Genomic DNA, 17,433 nt, shown 5'->3' with positions numbered 1-17,433 from the left:
GCGCCCCCAAATGGCTGCTGCCAGCATCTCCACCCCCAGGGTGAGTTCCGGTTTGCCTCCTGCCTTTCCAGGGGGCTCTCCAGGATCAGCAAGTGGTTAGGCTCTTCTGAACACAAGCCCTGCTGCTTTTCAAAGCCAGAGGTTCTGGGGCTCGTCTTCCTGGTGCAGGAGCCCTGGGTGGGAGAGCCTGAGGTGGGCTCAGTAGCCTCGCCCCTTGGAGAGACCCTTTGTGATTGTGATATTCCTCCCATTTGTGGATCCCTGACTTGGAATTGTGAGTACTGAGTGTACTGCGTCTCCTCTTACTCGGCTCGTTGTGATTCTTTCTTTAGGTGTGTAGTCGTGGAGTAGCTTTTCTGCTAGTTTTTGGGCCGTTCTCCTAGATAGCATCTCTGTAAGGAGCTGTAATTTTGGTGTATCCATGGCAGAAGGGATGAATTCAGGATTTTTCTACTCTGCCATCTCAGCTACCTCACTTCATGTCTTCGTTTTTACTGGTATATTCGTGTGTGTCTGTGAAAAACATATCTTCTAGCAAACTCTTGAGAAAAATGTGTATGGATAATAGTTTGGGTTGAGAATTCTTACGTAAATAATTTTTGAACTGTTGCTTCCTTTACTTTTAAGTTTGCAGTGTTACAGTGGAGAATTTAGGTACAATTTTTATTCTTGTTGTTTTACATGTGGCTTTTTTCCCTTGAGAAAGTTATCGGGATGCTTTTTTAGGTTAGTGAGTTAGTGTTTTTCTCCCTTTATATTCTCTCTGTTATCTGGAATTATTTGTAGTCAAATTTCCTGCCTTAATCTTCTAAGTCTGTTAACTATTTTTCAGTATATTCTATTTCTCTAAACTCAGGGAGAATTTCTTGATGTTTTCTGTTGGATTTTTAACAGTGGCTGTATTTTTAATCTTAAGAGTGTTTGGATTGCTTCTTTTTCATCACCATTTAAAATTTTTGTTTTCTCTGAGCATATTAATTATAAAGTTTTTTTTTTTAAGTTTTCTTTTAGTCTCTTGATTATCTTTGCTTTTATGTTTTTTGCAATTTTTGTTTGTTTTGGTCTCTTCTGTCTGAAACCTTGCACATTTTGGTGATCCTTTGCCAGCTATTCATATTTAAAAGTGAAAAGGCTAATTGGTAACTCTTTGTTTACAAGGGACTTTGCCCTAGTAAGTATTGGCCTTCGCTGTAGGCTAATTGGATGCAGAACTGCTGTTTTCTTGGGTGAACTGCCAAATAGGAAGTAAAGACATTACTCCTTGCCAGTGATATTCTAGAATTAAAGAAAAGGGGCAGGGTTGGATGTTTGAGCATTTCTTTTTTTGACTTTTGACTTCAGTTCAACCCACCAAGCCCTGAGCTTCCCACCCACGCACCCACCTACCGTGTATCTTGTCCTGGAGTCCCAAGCTCTTATCTTCCAGTTTCTGTGCAGAATGATCCTTCTCTTTCTCATTGTTTAGTCTACAGATTTGTAACCAGTCTTCACCCTTCCCGCTCCACCCACCAACTCTCTGTCTCTAACCTTGCTCAGTGTCCTCCTGTGAACTTCTCAGGGTTCTGCAGGGCAAGGTTAGCTCACCTGTTGGTGTTTCCCCCTCAGGGCGCCCTGCCTTCTGCTCTTACTGCAGTTACTTTCCTGGTGTCAATGCCATGGAGAATTGACTTTAAATCTTTCAAGAAGTAGCAGGATTTTAAAACTGTGACAGACCTGCAGTTAAGTTAGCATAGTTCACACCTGTGGAATCTCAGTTGAGCAGATGCTTTCTATTTGAACATGGGGAGATTTGGGATTAGTTGGAGTTGGAGCCATAAACGATATATTGATAGCACTTGACCGTTTTCATATATGTTCTTTCATAAATAACATGTTGATTGTGGAAATTCTGTCACAGGCTCAAGTGTGATATTATAATTGTGGAATAATGTGCAGGAATTATTCTAAAGTTATGTCGATTTCGATCTTGCTTGTAGGCCACAGCGGCTGTTTTCTGTTTGTAACATAGTAATGATGAAGAAATTTTCTACTGTTCTATTTTGCTGTGTGCTTAGTTGCTCAGTCGTGTCCGACTCGCTGCGACCCCATGGACTGTAGCCCTCCAGTTTCCTCTGTCCATGGGATTCTCCAGGCAAGAATACTGGAGTGGGTTGCCATGCCCTCCTCCAGGGGATCTTCCCAACGCAGGGATCAAACCTATATCTCTTGCATTGCAGGCAGATTCTTTACTGTCTGAGCCACCAGGGAAGCCCAAGAATACTGGAGTGGGTAGCCTATCCCTTTTCCAGGGGAGCTTCATGACCCAGGTATTGAACCAGGGTCTCCTGCATTGCAGGCGGATTCTTTACCAGCTGAGCTACCAGGGAAGCCCCAACCCTTCTATTGAAGTGAAGTGAAGTGAAGTGAAGTCGCTCAGTCGTGTCCGACTCTTTGTGATCCCATGGACTGTAGCCTACCAGGCTCCTCCTTCCATGGGATTCTCCAGGCAAGAATACTGGAGTTGGTTGCCATTTCCTTCTCCAGGGGATCTTCCTGACCCAGGGATCAAACCCAGGCCTCCCGCATTGCAGGCAGACGCTTTAACCTCTGAGCCACCAGGGAAGCCCTTCTATTACATTTTCTCAAATTGAGTAAAATAATAGTGGAATGTGTTTCTGTGTAAGTTTTACGGTGTTTGGGAAAAGAAACATGTCATTTGAAGCAAGGCAAAGCAGGTTATATCGTTTCATATAGTTGTTCAGTCACTCAGTCATGTCTGACTCTTTGTGACTCCATGGACTGCAGCACACCTGGCTTGGCTTCCCTGTTCTTCACTAACTCCAGGAGTTTGCTCAAACTTGTGTCCATTGAGTGGGTAATGCTATCCAACCATGTCATCCTCTGTCATCACTTTTTCCTGCCCTCAATCTTCCCAGCATCAGGGTCTTTTCCAGAGTTGGCTGTTCTCATCACGTGACCAGAGTATTCTGCTTCAGCATCAGTCCTTCCAATGAATATTCAGGGTTGATTTCCTTTAGGATGGACTGGTTGGATTTCCTTGCTGACCATGGGACTCTCAGGAGTCTTCTCCAGCACCACAGTTTGAAAGCATCAGTTCTTCGGTGCTCAACCTTCTTTATGGTACAACTATCACATCCATACATGACTACTGGAAAAACCATAGCTTTGACTAGACGGACCTTTGTGGGCAAAGTGATGTCTCTACTTTTTAATATGCATGTCTCTACTTTTTAATACTCTGAGTTTGTCATAGCTTTTCTTCCAAGGCTCCAGTGTCTTTATCTTACAGTTCTTTTCTGGACCAAAATGTTAATCTAGTTATTTGTTTACATGAATGTAACTCAGTGTTTCCATGGCTATAACAACATTACAAAGAATGACTTCTTAATGATCACATTAATGATCTATATGAACTTATATTGTTCATAGTGTTTAAATTAAGTTATATAAACCATATACCCTAAAACTTAGAAACTTCCCAGACACATGCAACTTAGAACTTAAAACATATAAACTCCCCATAGAGTATGCAGCTCTTAAAAAGTTTTAGCTTACTTTAGAAACAATTCCTTTATTAGCATTTAACATTAGCTATCATCTTTTAATGGTGAATCAAATATACTTGAGTAGCTGGTACAGGTTTTGTTTTTTCCCTTCTAATGTGGAAAAATATATTTAAAGGATTTGGTAACTTCTTTTACTGTTTTTTCCCCCAACTGGGCAGTTCTCTTGGGAGCAGCTAAACTACTGTTTTCTTTGCTTGGATCAAGTTATTTTCCTATTGAGAGAAATAAGTAACTGGGATTTTTTTTTTTTTTTTTAAAGAAAGAGTAAAACTCCATTTATTTGTTAAACTGCACCACCTTATTCTGATTCTAATTCTCTTCCACTCTGACTGTTCTTTTTCCCCAAAGGCTTCTCCCCTTTCTACAGGATTTGTTCTCTTTCTCCATTGCTTGAAAGATTTCAGACTTCCCCTTATGTTGGAGGGAGAAGAATATTCTACCAGGGGGTAAAGTTTTAGACCACACAGATTTACAAGATTGTTATTGATAGATGGGCACACTGTGACCACAAGAAATCATAATTTTTCTCTTAAATCGTGTACCCTAGCCAAATCTTTTTTCTCCTAGTTGACCTGTCAGATTATCTCATTGTAATTAGTTGTAGTTAATCTAAAAAGTCATTATGCTTGAGACATAATTTAGCCTGTTTAATTTGGCTTAATTTATTTCATAATTGCCAATACTATATTCTCCTTGAGGAGCCAGTTCTTAATGAAGGTGGCTTTTTTGGTGGGGAGAAGGGAATGGAAGACTAGAACTTGAAGGCTTTTTTGACTCGCTGCCCTTTAAATTGTTTTCTTTGTTACACGTGCACCTTTGTTTGTTCTGTGATTGAAGTTGTTCAGACCCAACAACCACATGCTAGCAGTTGAGAACAGAGGAACGCCTGTGACCCCTGGCTGTTCTGAGCGGAGTAGGAGCAGTGGGCAGTGGTTCTCTTCTGCATCATGCGTTACACCCTCCCTCCTTTTCTGACCCCACAGGTCTGAGTTGGGGCCTGCCTGCGTTGTGCATTTACATCAGATGAACAAATTTCCAGGTGGTACCGATGCTGCTTCTGGTATCACATTTTTGGAGCCACTGATTGAAGGGAGTGACCAGTCTTTGCAGTAGATCTAGAATGAATTAATAATGCCTGCTATAATTTCCGGAGAAGGCAATGGCAAGCCACTCCAGTACTATTGCCTAGAAAATCCCATGGATGGAGGAGCCTGGTAGGCTGCAGTCCGTGGGGTCGCTAAGGGTCGGACACGACTGAGCGACTTCACTTTCACTTTTCACTTTCCACTTCCACACATTGGAGAAGGAAATGGCAACCCACTCCAGTGTTCTTGCCTGGAGAATCCCAGGGACGGGGGAGCCTGGTGGGCTTCCGTCTATGGGGTCACACAGAGTCGGACACGACTGAAGTGACTTAGCAGCAGCAGCAGCAGCAGCAGCTATAATTTCTGAATATATCCTCCCCTTACAAACAAATAACAAGGAAAAAAAAAGTCAAAAGGAATATCTGGTAGGGCTTACCTGGTTTGCTTTAGTCTGTGAAACCAAATGCACTTTAATTCCAAAGCTACTAATAAGTAGTATGCCTTAAACTGTTTTTATATTAAACATTTATTTTGTCTTCCATTAAATTCATTTGCTTCACATGCATTATTGAATACCTATCATGTGCTAGTTTGGAGTTGGGGATCTAGCATTGAATGAATTCCTTCTCCAAAGGGCTTATGTCTGGTTTGAGGAAGATTGATAATTAACACATAATGTGTCAAGTGTTGATAAGTTACTTGGATAACAAAGTATGAAAGTTGAACATAATTATTCTTGCCTGGTATGAATTACATATCCCCAGTAGTTTCTCGTTTATTAGCAACCGGACAGTACTTTCTGAACCTCAGATTCCAGCTATTCCATGTGTTTCAGCTTTTATTTCACTTTATTTTAGTAAAGGTCAGTTGTAGTACTTTCTCAGTAGGCTGCGTGAGCTTGTTATCTTATGAGGTTCAAAGTTTAAGCCTTGTGGCATGATGTTTTGAGGCTGTAGGGTTTTAAATTTCTTGAACCTGAATGTCTCTTAGAGGGCATATGTATTCTCCACTTCATTGAAATGCTCACAGCTCTTTTTTATTCTTGTGCCAGGTCTGTTTTACTCATCTATGTTACTGGCCTGGGCCTTGTAGGCATTTGAGTTTAGAATATCTTCTTTAGGCACTTTGAAAACTAGTGCATTTTTTTCAAGCTGGGAAATCTAACCTAGATAAAATTCAGTTAGGTTTTGTTTAGGTTCTGTGTTTTATATTTCTTTTGATTAGTCTGAACTTTTTTGTGGGCAAAGTTGAAAGGGATTGCTTACGTTTCTGTTAACAAGAGGATCTATTTTTAGAATTCAAGGCTGTGTGGGTGTACACACACACACACACACACACACTTTGAGGCTGTGTGTATCAAGTGTTAGATCACTCACACACACGCACACACACACACACACACTTTGAGGCTGTGTGTATCAAGTGTTAGATAAACCAAACAAATGGCTAATATTATTTGGTTTGTTTTAAATCAGAGATTGGGTTGAGATTCAGTTCAGTTCAGTTCAGTCGCTCAGTCGTGTCCGACTCTCCGCGACCCCATGAATCACAGCACGCCAGGCCTCCCTGTCATTAGCAAGGAATTAAATATTTTAAAAGTTGTCGGGATTGATTTTAAGTGTTGACCGCAGAGTGATATGAAAAACCTTCTTGATCTTTGGCTAAAGGTATGAAAACCAACCAGTGCTCATTCTTCAAACTCCCTGTAGCTCTGGCAGATGCTTATCTGTGTTCTGCTTTCCTTTCTACTATGTGAAGATTGGGTGGCTCCTGAGAAGCCACATGTTAGCTAGCGTTCATGCTGCTGGGCTAGACTGTTGTAGAGAGGGTGGCTTACTTATCTCTCACATTTCTGGAGATGAGAAGTCCAGGATCCAAGGCCCCGGAAGACTGGGAGTCTGGTGAGGGAGCCTGCTTCCTGGTTCATAGAAGGCCACCTTCTCCCTGGGTCCTCATATCATGGAGAGGGTGAGGGGACTCTCTAGAGTCACTCAGTCCATTCATGAGGATCCACCCCCATGATCTGAAAACCTCCCAAAGGCTCCACCTCCTAATACCATCACTCTGGGGGTTAGGATTTCAACACATGAGTCTTGAGGGGTTGTGAGCATTCACTGCATAATATGTAGCTTGTAAGTGAATTGGTTTTCTGTTGTTTTTCAAGCAAAATATATGTGGAAATAGATATAACTTCTTTTTAGATGTGGAAATAGGAGTTAAGATTTTCTCCTGTGACTTATGCCTTTTTCATTTTGGTTTGAAAGTCTCAAAGATATTTAAAAGCAGAGTTTTTTTTTTAGTGCCACATGAAAGATATCCGAGAAGCATCAGAAATCTGTGCTTCTGTACTGGGACTTCATCTTGTCCTTACATCTACGGGACTTCACATCTTAGATTCTTCTTCCTCCATCAGATCTTTGCCTTGGAGATTTGTAGAAGTGTGGGACCTGTGCTTGGAAAGCAGGCGGCTCCCCAGCTACACTGCTGGGTGGAGTTCATTGAACTGAGCTGTCCAGGAGCCAATGGGTTGGCCTGTTCGTTCTTGGCTTTTGGGACTTGAAGTTTTCTTTCTGATCTGAACATGTTACCTTCTTCAGTTCCCAGCTTTGGGCATGGAGCCGGTGTATGGTGTGGTTTAGATGATGAACACTGATGTTGTATTGTTGTTCAGTCACTGAGTTGTGTTCAACTCTTTGTGACCCTATGGACTGCAGCACGCCAGGCTCCTCTGTCCTCCACTGTCTCCCACACACTGATAGTTCAGTAACCTAGAATCACATAGTGAGTTCTTTGGTTTTCAGTTATTTTCAGTTTCTTTCTTCAAACTTTAAACTTTTGTTTTGTGTTGGGGTATAGCCGATTAACAATGTTGTTAAACAGTGAAGGGACTTGGCATATGGGAAGGTGGTATTTTGGAGCTAGCATGCAACACTTCGCAACATCTGCTGATCCCCTTTTATTGCTGGAAAGCAAGCTTCACTCAATCTTTCAAGGCAGTAGGACCTCACTAGAATTTAATAACTGTATTTTTGTTTATGGGGTATATTGCCAATGGCACTACTTTTCTGTTTTTGATGAGTTTTTTTGTTTGTTTTGTTTGAAGAACGGGTAGTTTTATGCCCAAGGAGGTGATTCTAGGAAGCACCTGTCAGAGTGTGGAGATGAGAGTCAGGGATGGTAAGGAGGCCAGTAAAGAAGTCAGCACGATGGCGACTGGAGTGTGTTCCCAGTGGGGACTTGGGAGTGGGTGCGGCACTCACCCAGAGTAAAGGGAGATGCTGGGGGTTTGCGCCCGAGGTCTCATTAGTCATTACTTGATGGTGGCTCCTGGCGGTGTTAATTCTCTTGAACTTCCAACCTGCCCCTCTTTCAGGCAGAGCAATGGCAGCCAGAGAGCACTGTGGCATATAGTGCTGGGTGTCCACCACGGCCTTTGTGGGCAGAGTAAGTGAGTGGGGTCCCAGCAGTTTCAACTCCCAAACGTGCTGGACTTCTCCTGCGTCCTGCTCATCTTAGTTAATGGCATCCCCATCCTTTGATGCTCAGGCTAAAAACTTTGGAGTCATCCTTGACCCTTCTCTCACATCCCACATCCAAACCATCAGCAAATCTTGTTGGCTTTACCTTAAAATATGTACAGAATCTGACCTTTCCTCTTGCCCTCACTGCTCTCTCATAGTCCAACCCCCCCACCATCTCATAGCTTTCTTGCATAAGGCGGCTGGAATGATACATAGAAAATCAAAGATTACATAACTTGGCTGCTCAAAACCCTGCTTCTCTTACTCAGAGTGAAAGGCAGAGCCTTTCCACTGCTCATAAGACCCTCCAGGATCTGGCCGTCTTCTGCCTTTTGTGTGTGTGTGCCTGTGTGTGCACACGCATGTACAGTTCTTCTTGTCCTTAGCCGTATATGTAGTCAAAACATTACTTTTGTCTCCATTCCCCCCACCCCAGCCCTTTCTTTTAGTGGCGGCTATGTGATTCATTTGTGAATTAGATTTATATGTCACAGTTTACATTCCATCTTTACCACTACATCCTGGTTGAATTTTTTTTTTCCATACAGTGAATGTACTTTTTATAGTGATTAGTTTTGGTTTTGAGAAATGCACGGAGTGGTGTATCCGCCACCACGTATCCATACAAAAGAGTCCATTGTCTTAAACGTTTCCTCCTGCTTCCCCTTTGTAGACAGTCCCCCTTCCAGTCTCTGGCAGCTACTGATCCATTTTCCTCCCTACAGTTTTGCCTTAAATAAGAGAGTCTTACCATATATATATATATATATATATATATAGCCTTTTTGGTCTGATTCTTTCACTTAGCAGAATACATTTAAGATTATTCCATGTTGTGTAAATCACTAGTTAACTCAAGTGTCCTTTAGGTATCAGTTCAGTTCAGTTCAGTTCAGTCGCTCAGTCGTGTCCGACTCTCCGCGACCCCATGAATCACAGCACGCCAGGCCTCCCTGTCCATCACCAACTCCCGGAGTACACTCAAACCCATGTCCACAGAGTCGGTGATGCCATCCAGCCATCTCATTCTCGGTCGTCCCCTTCTCCTCCCGCCCCCAACCTTTCCCAGCATCAGAGTCTTTTCCAGTGAGTCAACCCATCACATGAGGTGGCCAAAGTATTGCAGTTTCAGCTTTAGCATCAGTCCCTCCAATGAACATCCAGGATTGATCTCCTTTAGAATGGACTGGTTGGATCTCCTTGCAGTATAAGGGACTCTCAAGAGTCTTCTCCAACACCACAGTTCCAAAGCATTGATTCTTCGGCGATCAGCCTTCTTCACAGTCCAACTCTCACATCCATACATGACCACGGGAAAAACCATTGCCTTGACTAGACGGACCTTGGTTGGCAAAGTAATGTCTCTGCTTTTTAATATACTATCTAGGTTGGTCATAACTTTCCTAAGCCAAAAAAAAAAAAGTGAATTGATTTAAAGAAAATATTGAACAAACACAATAGATGTGCCACAGAGATATGAGAAACATCTTGAACCTTAGTGAACCTAAAATTGGGAAATGGACTTATGGCTTAGGTGATAAAGAATCCGCCTGCAATGCAGGAGACCTGGGTTTGACCCCTGGATCGGGAAGATCCCCTGGAGGAGGGGATGGCAACCCACTCGAGTGTTCTTGCCTGGAGAATCCCATGGACAGAGGATGCTGGTGGGCTACAGTCTATGGACTCACAGAGTCCAACACAACTGAGTGACTAACACTAATGTAGAAAAATGCCAGATCAAGACTTCGCTTTTCCTGGTACGCTGCCAGTGATTAGCTGTGTTTCTTGGGGAAATCAGCCTTCTGCTCCCAGGTTTCTGATAAACTCAATAGTAAATTGGCTGATCTAGTAGTTGTTAGCTCCTATCGAGACTCCTGAGACGCAAGTTATTTTAGGTGCTTTGGGTAGCTCTTTTCACTATTAGCATTTCATTGCTGTCAAGTGCCCATCACCCCTGGATTTCACAGTTAGGACAGGCTGTTACATAAATGCTTTACTAAACCCATCCTGGAGGAATAAGAGCCAGCCATTAGGCATGAGGTAAGTCTTCAATGTACAGCTGCAGTTCCTCAACGTTTTTCTGTTGGACTTATCTAAAGGGTGGGATCATGTGAGCCTACATCACAGCCATTGTCATGTCCAGGAGCTCCTGGTGGTGCCATAAAATCTTGGCAAGTTTCTAGCACTGTAGCATTTGGAATTTAATCTCCACAGTCATTTCCTTAGGTAGATTTTCCCAGGGGTTTCTGTAAAGACTGATTAGAAGTTAAGTTTTCTAGAACTTTATTGCGGTTCATGAATAGCTCATCTTGTCGCATCATGGACAGTGTATATTTGAAGGTCAGTGCATGTTAGGAATGCTCCAGTCATCACAGAAAACTGCAAAGGGAACCAGAGAGAATTGCTTGTTTTGTTATTTTTAATGATAGGTAGATTTATAGCAGTTTTTTGTTTTTTTTTCTTTTGTATCGTAATTTTTAAAATCCTAATTAATGGCTGCTTAAATTCCCTGATCATACTGGGCTTTTAAAATTGGAAATTAAATAATAATTGAGTTGTATTTAGGTGATAGATCGTCAATGTAAAATTAGTGAGAGGAATTTGAAAAACTGCTGTGATTTGTGTTTATTTTATATGTGGCACATGGTAATATTCATCTTACTTTTTACTTTTAGTAATGAATGTTATAACTATTGAAGATTATAAGAGCACATACTGGCCAAAATTGGATGGTGCCATAGATCAGCTTTTAACTCAGAGTCCTGGTGACTATATCCCCATATCCTATGAACAGATATACAGGTAAGTCAAGCTTTTATTTGCTTGGATTTTAGAGGGTATATTGAGATTCACAACAAATTCAATTATGACAGTATGTATGCATATAATATATGACACATACAGTGAGGCTCTGTAAATTATTTATATGTTACACACTTGTGGATTGGGGGTTTTATTTGTACTTCTTGCTTCAGAATTGGTTTTCAAATCAAGGTATTGTTAACTGTACCTCAGCCTGCCACCCCCACCAAACACAATGCAGAAATTATAGAGGTCAGTGAAAAAGGCAAAAAAAAAAACAAAAAACTGTCTTTTTAGTCTCATGGGGAGGTGCTTGCTTGTTCTATTGATGTTTGTGATACACAAGTTTACCTGTCTTTGGTGATTTTGTTTCCCAGCTCCTGGTAAGTGAAAGTAACACATTAGTGAGGACTGGGGTGGGATGTCAGATCAGCCCAGTCACAAGAGGAGGGAGTGACAGCTGTGCTGTTCTACGCAAGTGAATCACAAAGGCGTTACATTGCAAACACTTTCGTGAGTTAGAAACTTCGTACTGTGTATCAGTCTCTCTTCCTTATTTTGACGTTCATTAATGGGGCTTCCCTGGTGGCTCAGACAGTAAAGCGTCTGCCTACAATTTGGGAGACCCAGGTTCGATCCCTGGGTCAGGAAGATCCGCTGGAGAAGGAAATGGCAACCCACTCCAGTATTCATGCCTGGAAAATCCCATGGACTGAGGAGCCTTGTAGGCTACAGTCCATGGGGTCGCAGAGAGTTGGAGACGACTGAGCGACTTCACTTTCTTTTCGTTGTCAAAGAGAGAAGCCGACTTTTAAGTAGTTATCATAGTCAAACTCAGATTATTACCCAGTATTAGGTTATCTAGTACTGATAAAATAGTTGATAGGATCCTCAGAAAGATTCTTTGTAGCTGGCAGTGCTGGCTCTTCTGTCTGAACACTGATTGGGACAGAGTACATTTTTGTTTAAGAGTTGCAATTGGTCACTTTGTTAGGCCCGAATTAATTCACCAGTGGTTGTATATTGAGGGTATGCCTTTACCTTGGGCTGAATTAAGTGTGTCATCATTGATTTTTCTGTCTGCCCTCCTCCCCACAGTTGTGTGTATAAATGTGTGTGCCAGCAGCACTCGGAGCAGATGTACAGTGATCTGATTAAAAAGATAACTAACCACTTAGAACGAGTCTCAAAGGAGCTGCAGGTAAAGAACTGATTGTATTGATTTTTACTTCTTCAAATTGTTTCATCTTGGGAATAGATTAATTTGAAAATTTGACATAAACTGTGGACATGTTTAGATTACATGTATTTCCGACCTTAATTCCATTTATTAACCATGTCAGCATTTCTTTTCTTTAAAACCTATTTGTTCTGTTAACCTCAGTCTTTGGTGACTTTTATATTATAAACGTGTGTATATTTTAATTTTTTCTGAACTTTTTTTGTTGTTGTTATCTTTGAAGCGTTATTTGCCTACCAGTTTTTAATATTTGCTAATATTAACAACTGAAGTTAGCGCTTTATTGGTCAACTCTCTACAGATGAACATCATCCCAGCTGTAAAATCTGGGGCAAGTTGCAGAAATATTTTAAGGAGGCACTTGGCTTCTTGATGGCACTCTGGTCCTCCCCACCTCAGTAAAGTTTCCAGTGCTTGAAGGTCACGTACTATCTTTGTTCCAGGGCAAGTTCACATTTTAGTTGCGGTGTAGAAATTACAGGATGTGCAGAAAGGTCGCTCAGCAGTGGATCACCGGGTCCGCCCCACGGTTGGGACGAGCTTCAGCAGTCCTGAATACCCGGTTCCCAGCAAGCGCTGGGCTCCTGTTTGGGTGCTGTTCCTCACGCCCCTTGTGGCCTGAGGGGTCTTAGTGTTTGTTTACCCCAAACAGTTGTACTAAGTAAAAGTAGTTTTTTAAAAAATTCTATAGCCAGAGTTGTATTTGTCACAGCCAACTATATATTGTTGGTATAAATTGTTTTTCGTCTTTTTTGCCATTAAATACAAAATCTGTCTTTTTTGTCTTTTTAAACTTTTTATTTTGTTTCAGGGTCTAGCTGATTAGCAAACAGTGTTGTGATAGTTTCAGTTGGACAGTGAAGGGACTCAGCCATGCATACACATGTAAATACAAAATCTTTATTCATTTAACACATATATTTAGTACTGGGCATAGTATATGAATTACAGGTAAAACCTAAGACCTGTGCATTGTAGCTTTGAATGGCTTGCTTAATAATTCTTGACTCTACCCTCTCTGAATCCCCACATCCAATTTATTGCCAAATCCCATTTATGTTCTACTTCTGTCTTGGCTTCTGTCCACTTTTCATCATCCAGTCTAGCCTACGTCTTTTTAGGTGTGTTCTAAAATGCTCATCTCAGTTGGTGCTTTGCCTCTACTTTTAACACTTCTAACTAGAATCTTGCATTTTAGAGTGACTGTTTCTAAAATACAGCTCTGCTAATCATATTCCTGTTGGAATAACATCTAAGCTTCTTAATGGGATTTCATTGTCTTGACTTCTGCTTATTTCTGTAGCCTAATGGCTTTTAGAATGAGATGGTTGGATAGCGTCACTGACTCAATGGACATGAGTTTGAGCAAACTCCGGAAGATTGTGAAGGACAGGGAAGCCTGACAAGCTGCTGTCCACATGGTTGCAAAGAGTCATACACGACTTAGCGACTGAACAGCAATAATGGCTTTTCTGTTCCTGAACTTATTTCAGTTCCTTGAACACTTTAGGTACTCTCTCACATTTTGACTTTTGCCACTTTAAGTTGACTGCCTGAAATATTCTTCCTTTTTCTCTTCCCTCTTATTTTTTCAGTCATTGTGAACTAAACATTCTCTGATACCTTGTTCCCCAAGTCAGTTCACTGTGTACTGTAATTTCTAGTTTAGCTGTTCCCTCTCCCCACATCCGCTGCCCCAGTACCGTGTCCTGAGAGAGCAGAGGGGCAGGTCTGTCTGCTTGATTATTGTGCTGTTAGTACCTTGCCCAGTGTCTGATACACACGAGGCATCACTTACTGAATAAAATGTACAGTGAATGAATGTTTTGAATATTTATTATCTCTTGGGTAATGAAAATTTTTCTAGCAGAAATCTGAGTTTGATCTTGTTTTTAACCTGAAATCTAGGTGGTCTTCTGGGTGTAGGATGTACCAGAGATTTCATTAGATCAGCAAAGAACTTATCTCAAAAAGGATCGTTTTATTAATACTCTTTTGCTATTATTGAAATAACATTAAATAGTCTTCTAAACAGAAAGCAAGCCTTTCAGTTCAAATTATAAGGATAAAATATATTACTTGTCTTACTTATAAAAGTCATCTTTGAAATGTGAATTGGAAATTTTATAATACATTTTACGCTTATGCTCTGACTTCACGTGTCATTAATTAGACTGATAGAGTTCTGATTTGCCAAAGCTATTTGTCGTATTGCAGTTTCTGCTTGAGTAAATTTTTCTGGTTCTTCATTTTGTAAGCACTGTAAGACTTTTCATTCTTACAATTAGAATATTACTGTAAAATATTTTTAAAGGTAGAGGGCCTTGTAGTATACTATTATCAAGCTCTATCTAACTGGTAGTTTTGGAAGACCACGTGGCTACAGTTTCTGGCATAAATTTGCTTGATCAGTTATCCGTATCCCAAAGGTAAACTGTTACTTGCCCAGGATGGAGTGTACAGGGAACTAATACCTGGGAGTCACTGAGGTTCACAGAGTGAGTTTCCACGGTTTTGGAGAGTGATCTCTGTGTGTAGAGCTCCTTTATCATAGATCATTGCCCCTTGCTTTATGGATGTACCTCAGTTTATTTAACCACTTTTTAACCAGTGTATATTTAGGTTGCTTCCAGTCTTTGGCTATTACTAACAGTGCTACAGTGAATAATCACTCTTGTCAGTTTTATTGTGCTTTGATTTATTACAGTTCACAGGCGCTGCATTTTTTACAAATTGAAAGTGTGTGGCAACCGCATGCTGAGCAAGTCCTTTGACGTCATTTTTCGACATCTGTTTGCATAGTGTCTCTGTGTCACATTTTGGCAATTGTTGCAATATTTCAAGCTTTCTCATTATTATTATATTTGTTATGGTGATTTGTGATCAGTGATATGATTACTTTAGGTTGCTGAAGGTTCAGATTATGTTTAGAATTTTTTAGCAATAAAGTATTTTTTTTTAAACTAAAGTATGTACATTGATTGGTTTTTTTAAACTGAAGTATGAACATTGATTGGGTTTTTTTAGATATAATGCTATTATACACTTAATAGGCTATAACACTGGAAAACTAAAAATACGTGTGACTTGATCTATTGATAACTGCTTTATTGTGGTGGTCTGCCGCTGAACCTATAGTTCCTCTGAGGTCTGCCTGCCATCTCATGTACTTTATGCATATTTTGTGGTTCACAAAAGATGTGCCAAGTTATGTGCTCCCACTGGTTTGTTGTGTATCAGAATGCCTGTTTTCTCTACCATTACTAATATGGCATGTTAGGTAACTAAAGAATTTTTGCTTTATATTAATATAGGGATAATTCTTATAAAAATTAAAATGTAGACGGGGTGATAGCTCTTGTGAGCTAGTATTAGGTGATAGCGAATATTTTAAAAGCCATATTGATAAATATGTAGATAATATGCTATGTAAAACCAGGGAACTTAGTTTATTTTTAGAATCAATACATATCCTACTTTGAGTTCAGCATCATGGGACTATGAAAAATCTTACTTTGAAATGATCTCTGTTGTAAAATAGTTAAGTCAAACCATTATTAAATAGCAGGGTGAAGTGGATAAAAATATGAGGACCTGGGCACTGGTCTCAACTCTTGCCCATCAGCAGCTATTTGCCTCTTGATCAAGCATGCTGATATCATCTTGCAAATTTTCTCAGTGTTAAAATGAAGTGGCTTTACCGAAATATCTGGTTCCTTCCCTCTCAGGTCTAAGATATTCTTTCTTTGCTTACTTCTTGGCCAGTGCTCAGTTCAGTTCAGTTCAGTTCATTCGCTCAGTCGTGTCCAACTCTTTGCGACCCCATGAATCACAGCATGCCAGGCCTCCCTGTGTATCACCGACTCCCGGAGTTCACTCAAACTCATGTCCATTGAGTCGGTGATGCCATCCAGCCATCTCATTCTCGGTCGTCCCCTTCTCCTCCCGCCCCCAATCCTTCCCAGCATCAGTCTTTTCCAGTGAGTCAGCTCGTCGCATGAGGTGGCCAAAGTATTGGAGTTTCAGCTTTAGCATCAGTCCTTCCAACGAACACCCAGGATTGATCTCCTTTCTTTTCTCAGGCTTAAACTCATTAGTGTCCACCTGTGTAAAATCTAGCACTCTCACATTTCCCTCAGACAAACAAAATGCCACTGAAACTTTTTCTTTTGTGTACTCATAGCATCTTGGCAATAACAACTCTGTATTGTTCCTGCATCCACGTCTGGACGCCTGACAGCTCCTTGCTCCTTAGAGGGCAGGGACTCTGTCTTGTTTGTCTTTTCATCCGTAGTGCCTGGCACAGTTACAGCTCACCAGTTGTTTGTCAAGTGAATGCTCAGCATCAGATCTGACCAGTGGGGAGAGTAGCATAGTTAGTGACCGCTAATCTTTGTGTCTCTGGACGCCTGTTGTTGTTCCGTCTCTTGAGTCGTGTCCAACTCTTCGTGACCTCATGGACTGTAGCCTCCCAGGCTCCTCTGTCTATGAGCTTTCCCAGGCAAGAACACTGGAGTGGGTTGCCCTTTACTTCTCCAGGGGGATCTTCCCAGACCAGAGATCAAACCCACGTCTCCTGCGTTGGCAGGCAGATTCTTTACCGCTGAGCCACCTGGGAAGTCCTAACTAGTTGTGTAGGCATTTTATTAATTTATTCATTTTTCACTTAATCCAGTATATTAATTTATTCAGTGTTGCAGGTGTGTGGCATAATTGTGATGTAATCGCTACTTTATAGAGACCTTAAGGACAGTTTTCATTTGGTACAGAACATGAGTGTATGCTCAGGTCCCTTGAGCCAAAAGAGTTTCATTTGGGTGGAATGTTTTGTTTGCAGCTCTGAGTTTAGTAATGAAATACTATTATTATGAGCTAAAACAGGAGTGTGGGGTGAGTTGCATTTGGCTGATAATCAGAAATTTGGTGTTGGGATTAATCAGTGAGTTGGACCTTTAGGGCATCAACCTCTTATCTTTCAAGAGCATCTTAAAATAACTACTGGTGTGTGTATAGTTTACATTGTCAGAATGATTTATTTATTTCTATCAAAAGCCATATTGCATTGAAGGGACTGAAGAGTGTATGAAATAAAGTTTCATGTTCCCCAGGTATTGACTTAAAAACTAGAGAATATTGGTTTTTGACATTTTAAAAGATTCTTTTAATTCGTTGAACCTAAATGTTTTAATATAACAGCATAATCTAACTTGCTTGTTCGT

The 17,433-nt window shown here is 40.9% G+C and overlaps 1 protein-coding gene across 1 annotated transcript in view; it reads left to right on the top strand.

The window, feature by feature from the left end:
- Nucleotides 1-17,433, top strand: part of CACUL1 (CDK2 associated cullin domain 1) — a 74,799-nt gene that overhangs the window by 14,219 nt on the left and 43,147 nt on the right. The window contains exons 2-3 of the mRNA XM_055424557.2: nt 10,848-10,974; nt 12,073-12,175. Coding sequence (XP_055280532.1) covers nt 10,848-10,974; nt 12,073-12,175 — 230 coding nt within the window. The remainder of the gene's footprint in view (nt 1-10,847; nt 10,975-12,072; nt 12,176-17,433) is intronic.

This window comes from Moschus berezovskii, chromosome 12 (genome assembly GCF_049115385.1).
Source record: "Moschus berezovskii isolate FMDL1 chromosome 12, NW_MosBer_1.0, whole genome shotgun sequence".
In the NCBI taxonomy this organism is placed as follows: domain Eukaryota; kingdom Metazoa; phylum Chordata; class Mammalia; order Artiodactyla; family Moschidae; genus Moschus; species Moschus berezovskii.
This window is presented reverse-complemented; position numbering and strand designations above follow the sequence as displayed.